This window comes from Hemitrygon akajei, chromosome 5 (assembly GCF_048418815.1).
Source record: "Hemitrygon akajei chromosome 5, sHemAka1.3, whole genome shotgun sequence".
NCBI classification, from domain to species: Eukaryota; Metazoa; Chordata; class Chondrichthyes; order Myliobatiformes; family Dasyatidae; genus Hemitrygon; species Hemitrygon akajei.
In genome coordinates this window covers 176,544,881-176,560,451 of record NC_133128.1, presented here as the reverse complement: position 1 = coordinate 176,560,451, position 15,571 = coordinate 176,544,881, and the positions used below count along the sequence as shown (strand labels likewise).

Here is a 15,571-nt window from a genome sequence, read left to right as displayed (position 1 = left end):
AACGATTACCGTAGGCTGAATGAGGCTACAACACCGGACCGCTACCCTGTGCTGTACATTCAGGACGTTGCAGCGAACCTGCACGGCACACGGATCTTCTCCAAGGCAGACCTCGTCCGGGGATACCATCAAAACCCGATGCATCCGGACGACGTCCCCAAAACGGCACTCATCACCCCTTTCGGCCTTTTCGAGTTCCTCCACATGCCGTTTGGCCTAAAGAATGCCGCACAGACGTTTCAGCGGTTAATGGACGCGGTGGGACGCGACCTGGACTTCGCTTTCATCTATTTGGACGACATCCTCATAGCCAGCAGCAGTCGTCAGGAGCATCTGTCCCACCTCCGTCAACTCTACACCCGACTGAGTGAATACGGCCTGACAATCAACCTGGCCAAATGCCAGTTCGGACTCGACACCATCGACTTCCTGGGCCACAGGATTACTAAAGACGGGGCAACCCCTCTGCCCACCAAGGTAGACGCGGTCCGCCATTTCCCCCGACCCAACACAATCAAAGGCCTTCAGGAATTCGTGGGTATGGTGAATTTCTACCACCGCTTCCTCCCTTCAGCTGCCCAAATCATGCGTCCCCTGTTCGCCCTGATGTCAGGTAAGGGCAAGGACATTACCTGGGACGAGGAGTCCGCCGCCGCTTTCATTAAAACCAAAGAAGCCTTGGCAAACGCCACGATGCTAGTGCACCCCAGAACGGACGTCCCTACCGCCCTCACAGTGGACGCATCTAACACGGCAGTCGGTGGGGTGCTGGAACAACTCATCGAGGGTCGCTGGCAACCCCTGGCGTTTTTCAGCAAACACCTATGTTACGAATGTGCCACAACTCTGAGGGGCCGAAGGGTACAAAGTAGCCCCCTCCTTCTTGAGAATCGCAAGATCGCTATTAATTCGGGTCTGGGACCCAGGAAATGAGACAGAATCCACAAGGGTTTGGAATGTATCCTGGCCCCCAGAGAGGCGGAACCATTGATAACGACTATTGTCTCTTGGAGACGGAATTGTATATTGAGTACTGTACTATTCATTGAAGCCCTCAGGGAATGACCAGAGTGGGCTGGTTGAGGGATTGCATCATCCCAACCTGATTGACATCTGAGACCCCGTGAGTAAGGATAAAAGAGGGTCTGGGGAACAACCCCTTCCGACGCACCAGGAGAAACGCTAGAAATCCCGTGACAGCGTTTAATAGCGACAGTCGGTGGGGCCCGCGTGCGTCCTTTCCCGTTGCCTGGGATTGGCGGGACTGACCACGGAAGAACGGCTTAGCTAAAAAGAAGAGGCCACCAATGAAATTTCGAAGGATCGACATCATAAAAAAAGGAAAATCTGGCAAGTTCCAAACTCTCTCTCTCTCTCTCTCTCTCCAACAATTGAAAACCCAGCGGTCCCCAAAGGCGGAAGCCTGCCTGAACTGAATGACTTTTATATTTCCATCCGACAATACATTATCCCCTAGACAACAATAGAGCTATTTCTTATTGATTATTATTATACCCGCACTTTTAGATTTAGTATTGACGACGTATATTATCTGTATGTTTGCATTGATATTATTTTTGTGTATTTTTACCAATAAATACTGTTAAAAATAGTACCATCAGACTTCAACGGACCTCTCTATCTTTGCTGGTAAGTGACCCAGTTACGGGGTACGTAACACCTAAGAGCAACTGAGGTGAAATAAAGTGCTTTCAAACGGGAACTGTTGGTGCTATACCTGGCAATCCGGCATTTCAGGTACTTCTTAGAAGGTAGGCCTTTCACGGCGTTCACAGACCACAAACCTCTTAATTTTGCGTTCACGAAAGCATCCGACCCCTGGTCATCCCGCCAGCAGCGACATCTGTCCTACATCTCCGAATACACGACGGATGTCCAGCACGTCTCGGGAAAGGACAATGTCATGGCGGACACCCTCTCCCGCCCTAACATCCAAGCCCTGTCCCAGGGGTAGACTATGAAGCACTGGCGGAGGCACAGCAGGCAGACGAGGAGATCCCTAGTTACAGGACTGCAGTCTCCGGTTTGTAGCTCCAGGACTCCCCGTAGGCCCAGGTGAGAGGACCCTACTCTGTGACGTCACCACCAGCCAACCCCGCCCCGTTGTTCCGGCAGCCTGGCGGCGGCGCATTTTCGACTCCATTCACAACTTAGCGCACCCCTCCATCAGGACAATCGTCCGGATGGTCTCCAACAGGTTCGTTTGGCACGGACTCCGCAAGCAGGTCAGTGAATGGGCCAAAACGTGCATGCACTGCCAAACAGCCAAGGTGCAGCGACACATCAAAGCTCTGCCGCAGCAGTTCCACCCCACCCACCGGCGTTTCGACCACATTCATGTGGATATCGTGGGCCTCCTGCCAGTGTCGCGCAGAGCGCGGCACCTCCTGACTATCGTGGACCGGTTCACAAGATGGCCAGAGGCGATCCCACTTACCGACACCACCTCCGAATCTTGCACCCGGGCACTGATTGCCACCTGGGTATCTCGCTTTTGTGTACCGGCCCAAATTACCTCCGACAGAGGCGCCCAGTTCACCTCCAGCCTGTGGTCAGCTATGGCCAGCCTTTTGGGGACACAGCTGCACCACACAACTGCCTACCACCCACAGTCGAACGGACTGGTGGAGCGTTTCCACCGTCACCTGAAGTCAGCTCTCATGGCCCGCCTCAAAGGGCCTAACTGGGTGGACGAGCTCCCCTGGGTCCTGCTCGGAATCCGCACGGCATCCAAAGAGGATCTGCACACCTCGTCGGCCGAGTTGGTGTACAGCGCACCCCTGGTCATCCCAGGGGAGTTCATACCAGCCCAAAGGGGGCAAGAGGAAGAACCCACAGCAGTCCTGGGCAGACTACGCGAGAGGCTCGGTAACCTGGCCCCCATACTCACTTCGCAGCATGGGCAGAACCCGACCTGCGTACCCAAAGACCTGCAAAACTGTAAGTTCGTTTTTGTACGACGGGCCGGACATCGGGCACCGCTACAACGGCCCTACGAGGGGCCGTTTACGGTGATCAGAAACAACGGGTCCACGTATGTTCTGGACATTGGGGGGAAAGAGGAGGTTTTCACGGTGGACCGACTCAAACCGGCCCATGTGGACTTGGCACAGCCGGTCGAGATTCCAGCACCGCGGCACAGAGGCAGACCTCCCAAACAGAATCCGACCCAGACTGTGGACATTGGGGGGGGGTGTATCGCCGGTTCTGGGGGGGGGGGGGTTTATGTGGCGACCCACTTCCCAGCGCACTCGAACCGGCTCACAAAGTGGCGCGCGCCGGCATCGAGGCCGGTCCCAAAGAGGCGCCAAGCCTGCTTCACCAGCAAGGGGAAAAGCCCGCGTGTGGGACGGGACTGTGAATACACGCCCCTTACAGCATTCCTGCCCAGGGAGGGCAGGATCAGGAAGGCTTTAAAGCGAGGCCGCAAAGTTTGAATAAACCTCTTTTTGCAACTGCAGCTCGCCGACTCCGTGTCGTTATTTCAGCGCTGCGTGTAGCACACCGCTACAATGTTGTCTTTATCAAATATAAGTCATGACATTACAAACATCTATTATGCAGTACTGTGCAAGTGTGAGGCACGTTCATAGCCAGGGTGCCTAAGGCTTATGCACAGTACTGTAGCAATTTTATGTATTGCACCGCACAGCTACTGCAAAAAAAAGAAACAAATTTCATGACATATGTGAGTGATGATAAGCTTGATCCTGATATGTGTCTCTACTGTGAACTGAACGAGGGAAGGGGGCAGGGAGAGGGGAGGGAGAGGAAAGTACCAGAGAGACATTCTGAAATGATCAATAAACCAACTGTTTGCAATCAAATGACCTTACCTGTTGTCTCAGAGCTGGCTGTGTCTGCACCCGCACCACCCCCTGCCCCTGGCACTCCTTCCCTGACTCATACAACACACCCCACCCATGGTGCTCCACCCTCACCATTCCCAGCACCCTCTGCTTCTGCCAGAATTACAAACGTGCTCTCCGCTCCACTTTGACAAATATAGTACTGTGCAAAAGTCTTAGGCACCCTAGCTAGAGATATCTATCTAAGACTTTTTCACAGTACTGTACCTTCATGTGCACAAATATGATGCCAAAGGTAGCTGTAAATAACAGCCAATGGACCAATGGTTAAATTTATTTGCATGGCTATTGCCCTGAAGATTGTACATGAAGATCCCATTTGTCCAACAGGCCACACATGATAGAAAAATACAATATCTGAGAGTTAAAAATTGTGATCATATGTGAACATCACTGAAAGTAAGTGTGTAACACATTGGGTACCATGGTAACATAGTGGTTAGTGTGAGGCTCTTAGGCCTTGGGGTGTTCTGGAGTTCAGAGTTCAATTAAGGCGTCATTCTGTACGTCCTCCCTGTGTAATGCTTGTGTTTTCCTCCAGGTTCTCAGGATCTTCCCACCCACAGTCTAAATGTGTACTGAGTAAGTTAATTGGTCATTGTGAATTGTCCCATTGGGTTAATCTTGTTTGTCGAGGGTTGCTTGGGCAACATGGCTCAAAGGGCTGGGAGGGCCTATTCTGCATTGATAGCAAAATTAATTAATTTAATTTAATTCTGGACTCAGCAAAATTAAAGAAAAACTATCCTTTCTTATTTGCCAAGATAGGCCAGTGTACTTAAATTCATTAATTCACTTACTTTTGCATCTGAACTTCAATTCTTCTCCCTCTAGTGTTGTCTGGCTTTGAGGACAAGTAAGGAAGTCTGGGGGTGATTCTCTCGTTAGTGATACTCGATCTGTGATCTTCTTGTTTTCCTCTTGTTGGGAAGGTTTCCCGGTCCCTCTTTGTGAATGCTGCATGGTTCTGCAACCCTCTACGTTGATCTGTGAGACAGCAGTCTTACATTCTTCTCTCTGCCTTCCTGGAACATCTTTTGTCCTGGTGACTGGCTGCTCCTCCATCTTGCACGACTGAAGCAATGTACTTCTCTTGGATTTCTGGTGACTTTGAGCTGCTGTAAAGCTTTCAGGCTTCTGCTGGGTGGGCCCAGTTATGGTCCATTTAGCTTTCTGTTGGGTGAGAGTTGTTGAGACACTTTGGGGCATCTGTTCTTTGGAGACTGCTGTAATGCTTTTGGACACTTGCTCATTAGGTGTTGTGATAAGACTGTAGGATGACTGTTGTTTAGGTGTTGTGATCATTTGGGACACGTGTTGCTCAGGGGTCGTTCTCAAGCTCTGGGATGTCTGACATTTGGACACTATTATACTGTTTTGGGATGGCTGTGCTTTAGGGGTTATAGTAATGCTCTGGGCTTTCTGTTCAATGGAAAATTTCTTTCTTTCTTCTTGTGGTTCCTGAAGTGTTATGCTATTTATTGCTTTTTGGTGCAGCTTGGCATATTTGTCTTCTGTGTTTGGTTCTGGGTGAGACTTGTTTTCCTGCTTTTTGTCCATCCTCTCTTCAGTCTTAAGGCTCTGCTTCTCCTTCTCAAAAGCTCCCGTTGTGCTTTTTGCCACTTTTAAGCTTTCATTCGGTAAAACAGTGACTTTGTTCACCACCTTTTGCACTTGGATGCCATTTGAAGCTGTGCATTTAGATTCCAGAATTTCAAATGTCTCAGCTCCATTGCTTCTTGGGTGGATTGATGCACTATTAATCAAAACAAAGTGTTGTTACTTCATTGTTGCATTTTTTCCCCTCAGAGTAAAACATTATTTCTTTAATAAATGCTAAACATTATGAGAGACTTTGACATGTACAATTATTCAAACACATCTTGAACTTGCAATAGTTTTTTTCCTCTAGAATATACTTACAGTTTAGCTTCCGAGTCTTTACCTGAAAAGAAAATAATGGAAATTAACTTGGACATTATTTCATTGAAGCAAAATGTCTGCTTGCTTCATTATGAGGTTCATGTATTAATACACATTCTGAAGCAGAAGAGAAAAACAATTCTCCTAACATAGTTAGACGCATTTTTTTTCTAGCAGTGCAAATATCTATGGGAAAGTTGTGGTCACAAGGCTCTTGTTTTCTTATCCAGCTCTTGCTGTTTGGGAGATGTGGCCATGTATGGTTCTTTCTGTAAAATGTGAGTTACTTGGGAAAAAAAGTGGAAGAGCTGATTACAAAATGAAGCTCATTATAGATAAAAACACGCACACCTATTTGAAGGAAATTGGCCGAGAAAGACTGGAGATCGGTTCTCCTTTCAGTTAACTGCCTCAGTTCAAATATGTGGATAAATAAGTTCATAATTTCAAAACAAAACTTATTTTTGATTTTAGTCTAAAGGCTGTAGCTGTGCCTGCCACAACTATACTTATTGGTATGTTAAATAAAACCTGAATCTAACTACATGACTACTAGAAAGATTAGTATATCATGCTGTCATGAGTAAGGAGGGTTTAATCTTTAGAGCTGAAATAGTGTCAGAGTTTTGTTGACTGGACCTATAGCTGATATTTCTATTGCAATGTCTGAGATATACCGGAAAATCTTGATAAGGATTAAAATACATGGCAGAGTAAGTACCAAAGGAAGTTGCAGTATTTGGTCAATAGAACAGCAGCTGTAAGTTTAAAAAGAATCAGCCTTCTTACGAATGCAAGATGATTTCCAAGAGAAACAACGGAAGGATTTTAAAAAAACAAAAGTACTGGAAATCTGGAAACAGAAACAGAAAATCCTGGAAACAGGCAGCAGATCAGGCAGCATCAATGAAAGGAATAACTGAATTCATGTTTCACATCAAAGACCATTATCATCTCTACTTCTTTTTCCACAGATGCTGCCTGACCTACTGAATTTTCAGTGTTTATGTGAAATTAAAGTAATTGTGATCAAAAAGACTACAGTAGGATATAGATTAGCATATAGAAATGAGAGTGTTTCTTCATCAGCATCAAGATGAAACAAAAACAACGTTAGAAACTTCAGCTTTCTCATTAGGAGAATTTAGAACTGTCTCTCAGGAAGCAATTAGGTGAAAATATTGCAAGAGAAAGCATGGCTTGAGGGAGAAGGTGATGGTTACTCTTCTTTTCAATCAAAATGTATTTGCCAACTCTCACAGTGAGCTTAAAACAAAATAAAGAGCAAATTCATAGTTGGCTGAGCTCAGGCCAATCATGGTATTGCATGCAGAAAGATTTCTCTGATTATAGTCAAGCACATATTTAAATCTACCATTTGTTTGTATATATACATGAATTTGTAGAACATCTTGTAATTTTTAAATTTCAGTCTTAGAAATTAACAACTTGGTGCAGCTATTTGGTGGAGCTGGTTTTGGCTTCCACTGTCCAATGAAGTTAATCTAAACCTGCCCAATTTGTCCTCAAATACCATTCCTGGAATCAATCTTGTGACCATTTCATAAAAATGTTTGATTGCCCATTTGATTTTCCAGATGTTTAGCTATTACCTCCTCAAAAATAAATTCTAGAATTTTCTCAATACCACGTATTAGCCATGCTGACTGAAAATTTTCTGCTTTCTGTCTCCCTCCACAACTAGGATTATATATTAAACACGAGAAATGCTACAGATGCTGGAAATCCAAAGCAACACACACAAAATGCTGGGCAATCAGACGGTATAGATTTGGAGCTTTAGAGCGTTGGAGCTTCGGGACTCTAGCTAATTGAGCAAGTGTTGGTAGGTTACAACCAATGTATCTATTATGACCTGGGGAAGGAGATCCTAGGATAGAAGCTTTGGAGAGGGTGCAGAAGAGGTTCACCAGGATGTTGTAGAGAGTACAAACTGTAAGGTGAGAAGGACAAATTTGAACTGTCTTTTCTGGAAAGTCATTGGCTGAGGGAAGAGCTAATAAAAGTTTATAACATTGTGAGAAGTATAGATAAGGTTGATATCCTTTTCCCAGGTGGAAATCTCAAATACTAGAAGGCATTCTTTTAAGGTGAGAGGGGTAAAATTTAAGGAGATTTACAAAGCAAGTTGTCTTCTACAAAGAGAGTGATTGATACCAGGGATAATGGTGGAAGCAAACCTGATAGCAATGTTCAAGAGGTTTTCAGACAAGAACATGAACAATTAGGAGATGGAGGAATATAGACCACATGCAGGCAGTTGGGAATCATTTGGATTGGCATCATTGTCAGCACAGACATGATGGGAAGAATGGTCTGCTGTATGCTATGGTGTTTGATGTTCTATGGTGGACTTATTGACCTTTAGTCCTACTGACTCAACAAGAACCTTCTCTGATCTATAGAGAATAATCTAGACCACTGATTATTATTTCTAGGGCAGAAATGATCTACTATTTCAGAATGTGTGTTGAAATTGCAAGAAATGAAGACAAGCATTTCTTGAGGACTGACTCAAAATTTACACTAGGCAGGAACGAAAGAGTTAGCATGGAACTTATTATTTCAGGGCAGATGCAGTCCAGTAAAGTGCAAATGTTTATTTATATCTTTTTGTTGTACACTTGGTCTGGGTCATATTAGTGTACATCAAGGACAAGAAAGTCCACTTCCCTTCTCCTATCCTTCTTCTTCAACCCTTTACTATTTCCACGTATCACCTCTCAGCTTCTAACTTCAACCAGCTCACCCCCAACTCACCTACCTTTCCCCTCACCTGCCAGCTTGCACTCCTTCCCCTCCCCCACCTACTTATTCTGGTTTCTTCCCTCTTCCTTTCCAGCTCTGATGAGAGGTCTCAGCCTGAAACGTCGACTCTTTATCCCTTTCATAAATGATGCCTGACCGGCTGAATTCTTTGAGCATTTCCTAAGTGTTTCTCTGGCTTTCCAGCATCTGCAAAACCTCTTGGTTATGCTAAGGTTAAGAAAGCTTAAGGTTTCAAAATTCAAAATTAAAGGAAAGAAAAGAATTCTCTGTATTGGTTCCAGATGTGAAAAGCAGTTACAATGTCCGATATCCAAGTCTTAATGAAGTTATTTAACAACGATTTAAGGTTTGATAGAAATATTAAAGTCAGAGGAAACAATTCATTATTTATTCCAAGGCACTTAGCAATTTTGAATTTATAAATATAAGTGGTCTTTCCAATTGAAACGTCAATATTTAAAATACATGATAGATTTCAAAATTGAAGCATGAAAACTCAGGAAAACAATATTTTGAGAAATAGCCTGAAAATATTCCTACTTTGAACTACGAGCTCAATAGTGGCCATTGCTTTCCCCGAACTATTCATCACTAAACACGTATAGTTCCCAGCATCCTCTGCCTGTGCAGCGCAGATCTCCAAAAAGTGAATCCCAGACTTCTCAAACATGTTGTAATGGTCACTGTGCTGCAGCTCCACATTGTCCTAGGGACAAAAAACAAAAAGTGCATTTTCACATTAATCAAATAATTACTTCATCTAACTTAAGGTATCTTAATATCTATTTAATAGCACTATTATTCCAGAGTTACCCTCACACTGTTCAAATTTAGGATTATTTCAACATGTCTTAATTTAACCAAATTTAATCCTCATTAATATGCGCTCATCAGCTTTTTATCCTTCTCCTCCACGGTCATTTGCCTTACTACAGGGCTGTCTGGAGTTCTGTCACATGCTCTGTGGATATTTTTAACTTCCTATCTTCTTTCATGATTTTAAATAGCCAATACTACAATACACACAGTGTAATGACATTACGAAAATAATCTGAATGTAACTTCTGAGAACATTTTCAATCATGAGAATCAGACTGATGTCAGAAATGAGGAGTTATTAGGTTTATTTTGTCATGGCACAGGAGGTGGTCATTCATTTATCAAGACTATGTGGCACCTTCAGACCATCCCACAGGTAGGGCATCTTGTGCATGGCAGGGTGGTGGTTGAGTGGGTAGTGAGGGGAGGTACTGCAGTCAATTTGCTCGTCACCAGTCTGTACAGAGGTTGGATCTGCAGTGGACCCTTTGGTAAGATCGTGGCTTGCATCACATGGCTGATGCAAAATGGAACTGAATTTCTATGGGCAGCCAAATCTGAGAAGGGATTTTCATAATCCCTACTGATTGACAGAGTCAAATACTTTACTAAAGGTCACATAAGCCTAAATATAATGACTGATAACATTTCCTGCATGTCTCTTGGAGTGGACTTGTGGTAAACATGTTTATTGAGCCTCCAAATGATGGAATCTACTCTGTAATTCAGATAATTATTGGTGGTTGAGGAGACTTCCCTCACACAGTAGAGAGACACCTTCGTGGATACTGGAGTTGCATTTGTCACTGTGATCAATGACTATGATGTCTCTGTGAGGCTCCTTTGTTACACCCTTCTCTCCCCAGATACAAGAGACAAGGATGTGAATTGCTGACTGAAGCGCCTCTCTGCCAAGTTTTAGATATCTAGCAGGGAGACAGTCTACATGAAGCACTGTTGATTTTCAGTGGAACTATTTTGGCTTCATCACAGTCTGAGCTGGTTGAGATAACCAGTGGAATTAAATCAAGGAGACCCAGGTCAAGGATAGAGTTACAGATGAGGAGTTTTTTGAAGCATTCCTTCTAAGAAATACTTCCAAGGCACTGACTGCTTCCTTATCTTTGTACGTTCTTGGCGTTGTGATTAGGCTGTAGACAGACTTGTGCATGCTGATGTCATGGCCATCAGCCTACTCTAGGATCTCAGCACTCTTTCCTCTGTCATCTCTTCTTCAGGTATTGTTTCCCAAGTAAGAACACTTCTCATTTCTAGTAGCACCTGCACTTGAGGTCATTCTCATCAAACCACTCTTGGCGTCTTGTGATGGAGAAATCAAAGGTTTCTTCACAAATGTCCATTGCGACAGACACTGTGACTGCTGCTGGCTGGGGTGGGCACACCGTCGGAGAGGAGCTATCCTCGTGGGATGATAGGAGACTATCAACATGGTTTCTCTTGTAGTTTGGTGCCTGTCATTCCAATAGATGAAGATACCTGTCATGAGGGGGCACAAGCGTGGCTTCGGGCTGCACAGATGGAGCAGGCATGTATAGACGGGACAGCACGCTTTACAGTACCCGCAACCCAGGTTCAATTCCTGCCGCTTCCTGTGAGAAGCTTGTATGTTCTCCTCATGAGTGCATGGATTCCTCCGGGTCCTCTGGTTTCCTCCCACAGTCCAAAGACGTCCTGGTTGGTAGGTTAATTGGTCATTGTAAGTTGTCCTGTGATTAGGCTAGGATTAAAACTGGGGGATTGCTGGGTGGCATAACTTGAAGGGCCAGAAGGGCCTACTCCATGCCGCGTCTCAAAAAATAAATAGAAAATATAGCTGCAAATTTATTGACACTTTCACTATTCCTACAATGTTTCCCCTTGTTCCATTTGCTTCTTACCATGGTTCCCTTCAAGCCACACCCAGCACATCTGCACTGAGAATTTCTTTTCCTCCCAGGAATGAAGAGGGAGGGAGTGAGCAGGGACCAATTTGGGTGCATGAGATGAGAAGCTTCAGAGAGTGGAGAGCAGAGTGCTTGAGGAGAAAGCGCGAAGGAATGCCCAGAAGCGAAGGATGCCATCCAGAGCAAAGAGTGATTACAACGGAGAAAAAGAGCCTGAGGGGTGTTGGGAGGACACTGAAGGAGAGCATATTCAGGAACAGGGAGGTGCTAAGGTGAGGGCAAGCAAGTGGGAAAGGAAACTGTGCCAGAGCCCGTCCATGTAAGTGCACGTGCATGTGGACTGGTTCTTAATCACGTGTGTCAATGTCCTCACAGCAGAGCTCTGTCTCCCGCCTTCTCAGGCTTCAGTCTGAGACTGCATCAAGCTTTGCTCTTTCAAGTCTGTGTGGTGGTTGGTGCGCAATGCCCACCTGCATTACAAGAAGTTATGCAGTGACAACTTCACTCTATGTAGTTTGGGACCTGGAAAGTGAACAGCTCCACGGGCAATCCCAACAGTGACAGATCTAAAGGCCACTCTACAATCATCATTCAGAAACTCAGAAGTTTTGTTCTCAACGTTGCTTGGAGTAAGGTGGCAGGAGAAGACCAACTCACAGGACAAGGTGATTGGTACAGCCCTGCCAGGAAGGGCAAACAAGAATAGGAATACTGCCTTACCGGAATGGTTTTAGCAACAAGAATATGTCTGTTCGGCATTTCAGCGATACTCCCTGTGGGGCAAGTAAGTATCTCCTGATTATCCAGCTCACTCTAATACAGAGCTAGCATGGTATCATCAGTAGAGAGCGGCAACATTGGAAACTGCGAATGGAGCCAAGCACTCTGACTTTGAAAAATCTGCCCCGTATTCCACAGCGAGACAAACTGACCCTCCCAGAGGACTTCAAAAGCAGACTCAGAAAAGACACAATATTCTGGCAAGGCATACTTGGCAGAGAGGGAAAAGATAACTTAACACAGACTCTTACGGAGACCTCTCCTAACAAAAATGATCTGTACACCATTTTGTCATACTCACACCTTGCTTCACCAGACAAGTGAGCAGAACATCCAAGAACACAGGTAATGACAACCAGTAAATTATGTCACTGTCCAAGCAAGAGAACATGTGGATCTGTTAACAGCATTGGCACAACTAACAGAAATAGATCCTTGTCTTGTTGCGTAGATGAATTCCAAGTCTTCCTTGTTAATGAAGGATTACAGTATTATGAGCACGGAAATACTGACCCTGGAGAGGGTTTAAAGAGATTTACAAAAAGGATTCCAGGATTGAACACCTTGTCATATGAACAGCGTTTGATGGCTCTGGGCCTGAATTCACTGGAATTCGGAACAATGAGGGGTGACCTCACTACCACCTATCGAATACTAAAAGACCTTGACAGAGTTGGTGTGGAGATGATGCTTCCTATTGTGGGAGAGTCTAGGACCAGACAACACAGCCTCAGAATAGACGGGGCATCCTTTTAGAAATGAGGAGGAATTTCTTTAGCCAGAGAGAGGTGAGTCTGTGAAATTTGTTGCCACGGGCAGTTGTGATAGCCAAGTCTTTATATATGTCTTTATATATTATATTTAAGACAGAGGGTGATAGATTCTTAATTGGTCAGGCCATGAAGAGATATGGGGAGAAGGCAGGAGATTGGGGCTGAGAGTAAAAATTGGATTAGCCATGATGAAATGGCAGAGCCACGGTGGGTCAAACGGCCTAATTCTGCTCCTATATCTTATGAACATGATCTACAGTTTTCTCCCTGTCCTGAAGTACTCCAGGTTAAGCAAGTCTTGAAACATGTTTATAACAGATGTGAAAACAAAAAAAAACACACACAATAGAGTTCCTCTCTGTAGAAAATATGCCTTGTGTTAAATCTGCATAGCTGGGTATCCAACATCCAGCTAAATATACAATGTGAAAATAAAGTTTTACATAAGCATTAAAACTAATTGTATATAATTAAATAGTTAATCAGCCTTGTGCTTTGGTTTCACATTAAAAAAGCATAATAGGGGCTAGTTTGGTTAGCCACTGAAAACAAGAGCAATAATCCCAATGCACAATTATGCCACGCCTGCTGCTTTTAATAAAGAAGATCTCATCCAGCTGCTGTTTTTACGTGTTTCACATGACTGCCATCTGCAGCCTGCATAAACTATTGGGTTATCACCTCAGTTTTCCATTTATGTAAGTGGCCAGCAGTGTTTAAGTACAACCAGCAGGACTTGAGGTCTGTCTGCACCATATAAAATGGAACTGGCGGACATTTGGGAACATTGAAAAATGGCACAATATGGGAGACAGCAGGCTCCATGGTTTACTAGCAGTGCATTAAAGAGCTTTCTGCAGGCTGAGATGAGCCAAGAGAAGGCCAAGGGGCTCTATAGAGTGAAGGATGAGTAAGTACTTGAGGAGATACCGTAACTGTGCCTCAAAGACATGGATGTAGTATTGCAGGAAATTCAATGGCCTCGAGACTGGACACGATCTGTGCACACATTGTCAACATCTTATCAGCCCAGCTCCAACACTGGTCTCAAATGTTGCCCAATCCCTAGAAATCAAATGTACAAGATGATAAGAGGCATAGATTGAGTGGACAGTCAAAGACATTTACCCAAGGCAAAAATGGCTAAAACCAGGGGGCATAATTTTAAGGTGACTGGAAGAAAGTATTGGGGGGGGGTGTTATTGTCAGAGGAATGATTTTTTTATACACAAAGATGATGAGTGCGTGGAACATCCTTCCAAGGGGTGGTGGTACAGGCAAATATATTAGGGACATTTAAGGGACTTTTAGATAGGCTCATAGATGATAGAAAAGCAGAGGGAGGGAAGGGCTAGACTGATTTTATGTAGGTTAAAAGGTCAGTATGACATCCTGGGCTGAAGGGCCTGTATTGTGCTGTAATGTTCTATGTTCTAATAATATCTTCATCCTATGGCAATTATAGAATAATATAGCAGTGAAGCAGACCCTGTGGCCCACTGAATCCTAAACTGCACGCTTGCCCTACCTGTTATTCCTTGGCAAGGCAAAATGACATGTCGTTACTGCACTTTTAACAGTGTTATTAGTGTTATTAATGCAACAGTGGATGCAAACTACCAGACATTAACTCTCTCCAGCAGAAAGATTTATGGTAACAAGAACTAGCATTGCTGACCGTGTCCTTCCCTGGGTCTGCTGTTTTGTTAGAACAGTTTAACTTTTGTACAGATCACTGATATTGTGCCTCCTGCACCTTTGGTTACTGTGCTCTCTCTCCCCACCCCCCCCCCCCCCCCCCATCCATTTCAGAAGCTGGTTCTGCTCTTCTGTGCTCTCTTCATCAGACTAGGAATGCTTCCTGCTGCAGTCATTTCAGGGAGCAATTGACATGTAAAAGGTTTTAAATCAAGACCAAGTCCGTCAGCACCAGAACACCATTCCCAGTAGAATTCTGCCACTTTAATGAATTTCAGAACAAATCCTTGTAGAATCCTAATAAACGCCAGCTAAGATCAATAAGAAGCCAACTTGCAATCATGAACGATCCCTCAAAATAGAACTGATAGAGTGTCTCTTGTTACTGGAATTCTGCAGACAGTCAAGCATAAAGCACAGTTTCAGTGGGAATACTGCATTTCAGTTTAATTAGGCTGTGACTGATATCACGATTTGTAAACTTCCAGTAGCCATCAACTTTACAGATTCTAATGCGCACACCAATAAAGCAGGCGACAGAATTAGCATCAAAAAACATCCTCTCACACATGGTACTCCACAATAGAACTAATCAGACATCTGCACCATCTTAAAAACCAGCCTTCATTTCTCTTCCAAAATGAAGTACTTTACCCAGGCAATCGAATTTAAAATGAACCAGCTGATGCACTATTCATTTAAACAGGCATGTTTCTTTGGGTTAGACTATCTGTTGAGCAGAAGTGAAAAGGAAAGTTAGACTTGGTTAGCAACCATGACTTTCTATTGCAGTTGGTTAAATGGGAAGGAACATGTGACAGAGTACTCAGTTTAGTAAACAAAGTGTGAATTTAAAAAGTCCCTCCAAGAATGTTACATGAAATGACCAACTATAATGACCCTGGCTGTTCTGTAAGATAGCCATTGGAAACTCCAGAACAATTTATCAATGGATCTGTGGAATTTGCTGCCACAGGTGGCTATGGGGGCCAGG

The 15,571-nt window shown here is 44.3% G+C and overlaps 1 protein-coding gene across 1 annotated transcript in view; it reads right to left on the bottom strand.

Annotated features, from left to right (window-relative positions):
* The window catches only part of LOC140728505 (myosin light chain kinase, smooth muscle-like), a 341,168-nt gene that overhangs the window by 167,490 nt on the left and 158,107 nt on the right, over positions 1-15,571 (bottom strand). The window contains exons 6-8 of the mRNA XM_073047317.1: positions 9,144-9,309; positions 5,814-5,835; positions 4,691-5,646 (exon numbers count right to left, since the gene is read on the bottom strand). Coding sequence (XP_072903418.1) covers positions 4,691-5,646; positions 5,814-5,835; positions 9,144-9,309 — 1,144 coding nt within the window. The remainder of the gene's footprint in view (positions 1-4,690; positions 5,647-5,813; positions 5,836-9,143; positions 9,310-15,571) is intronic.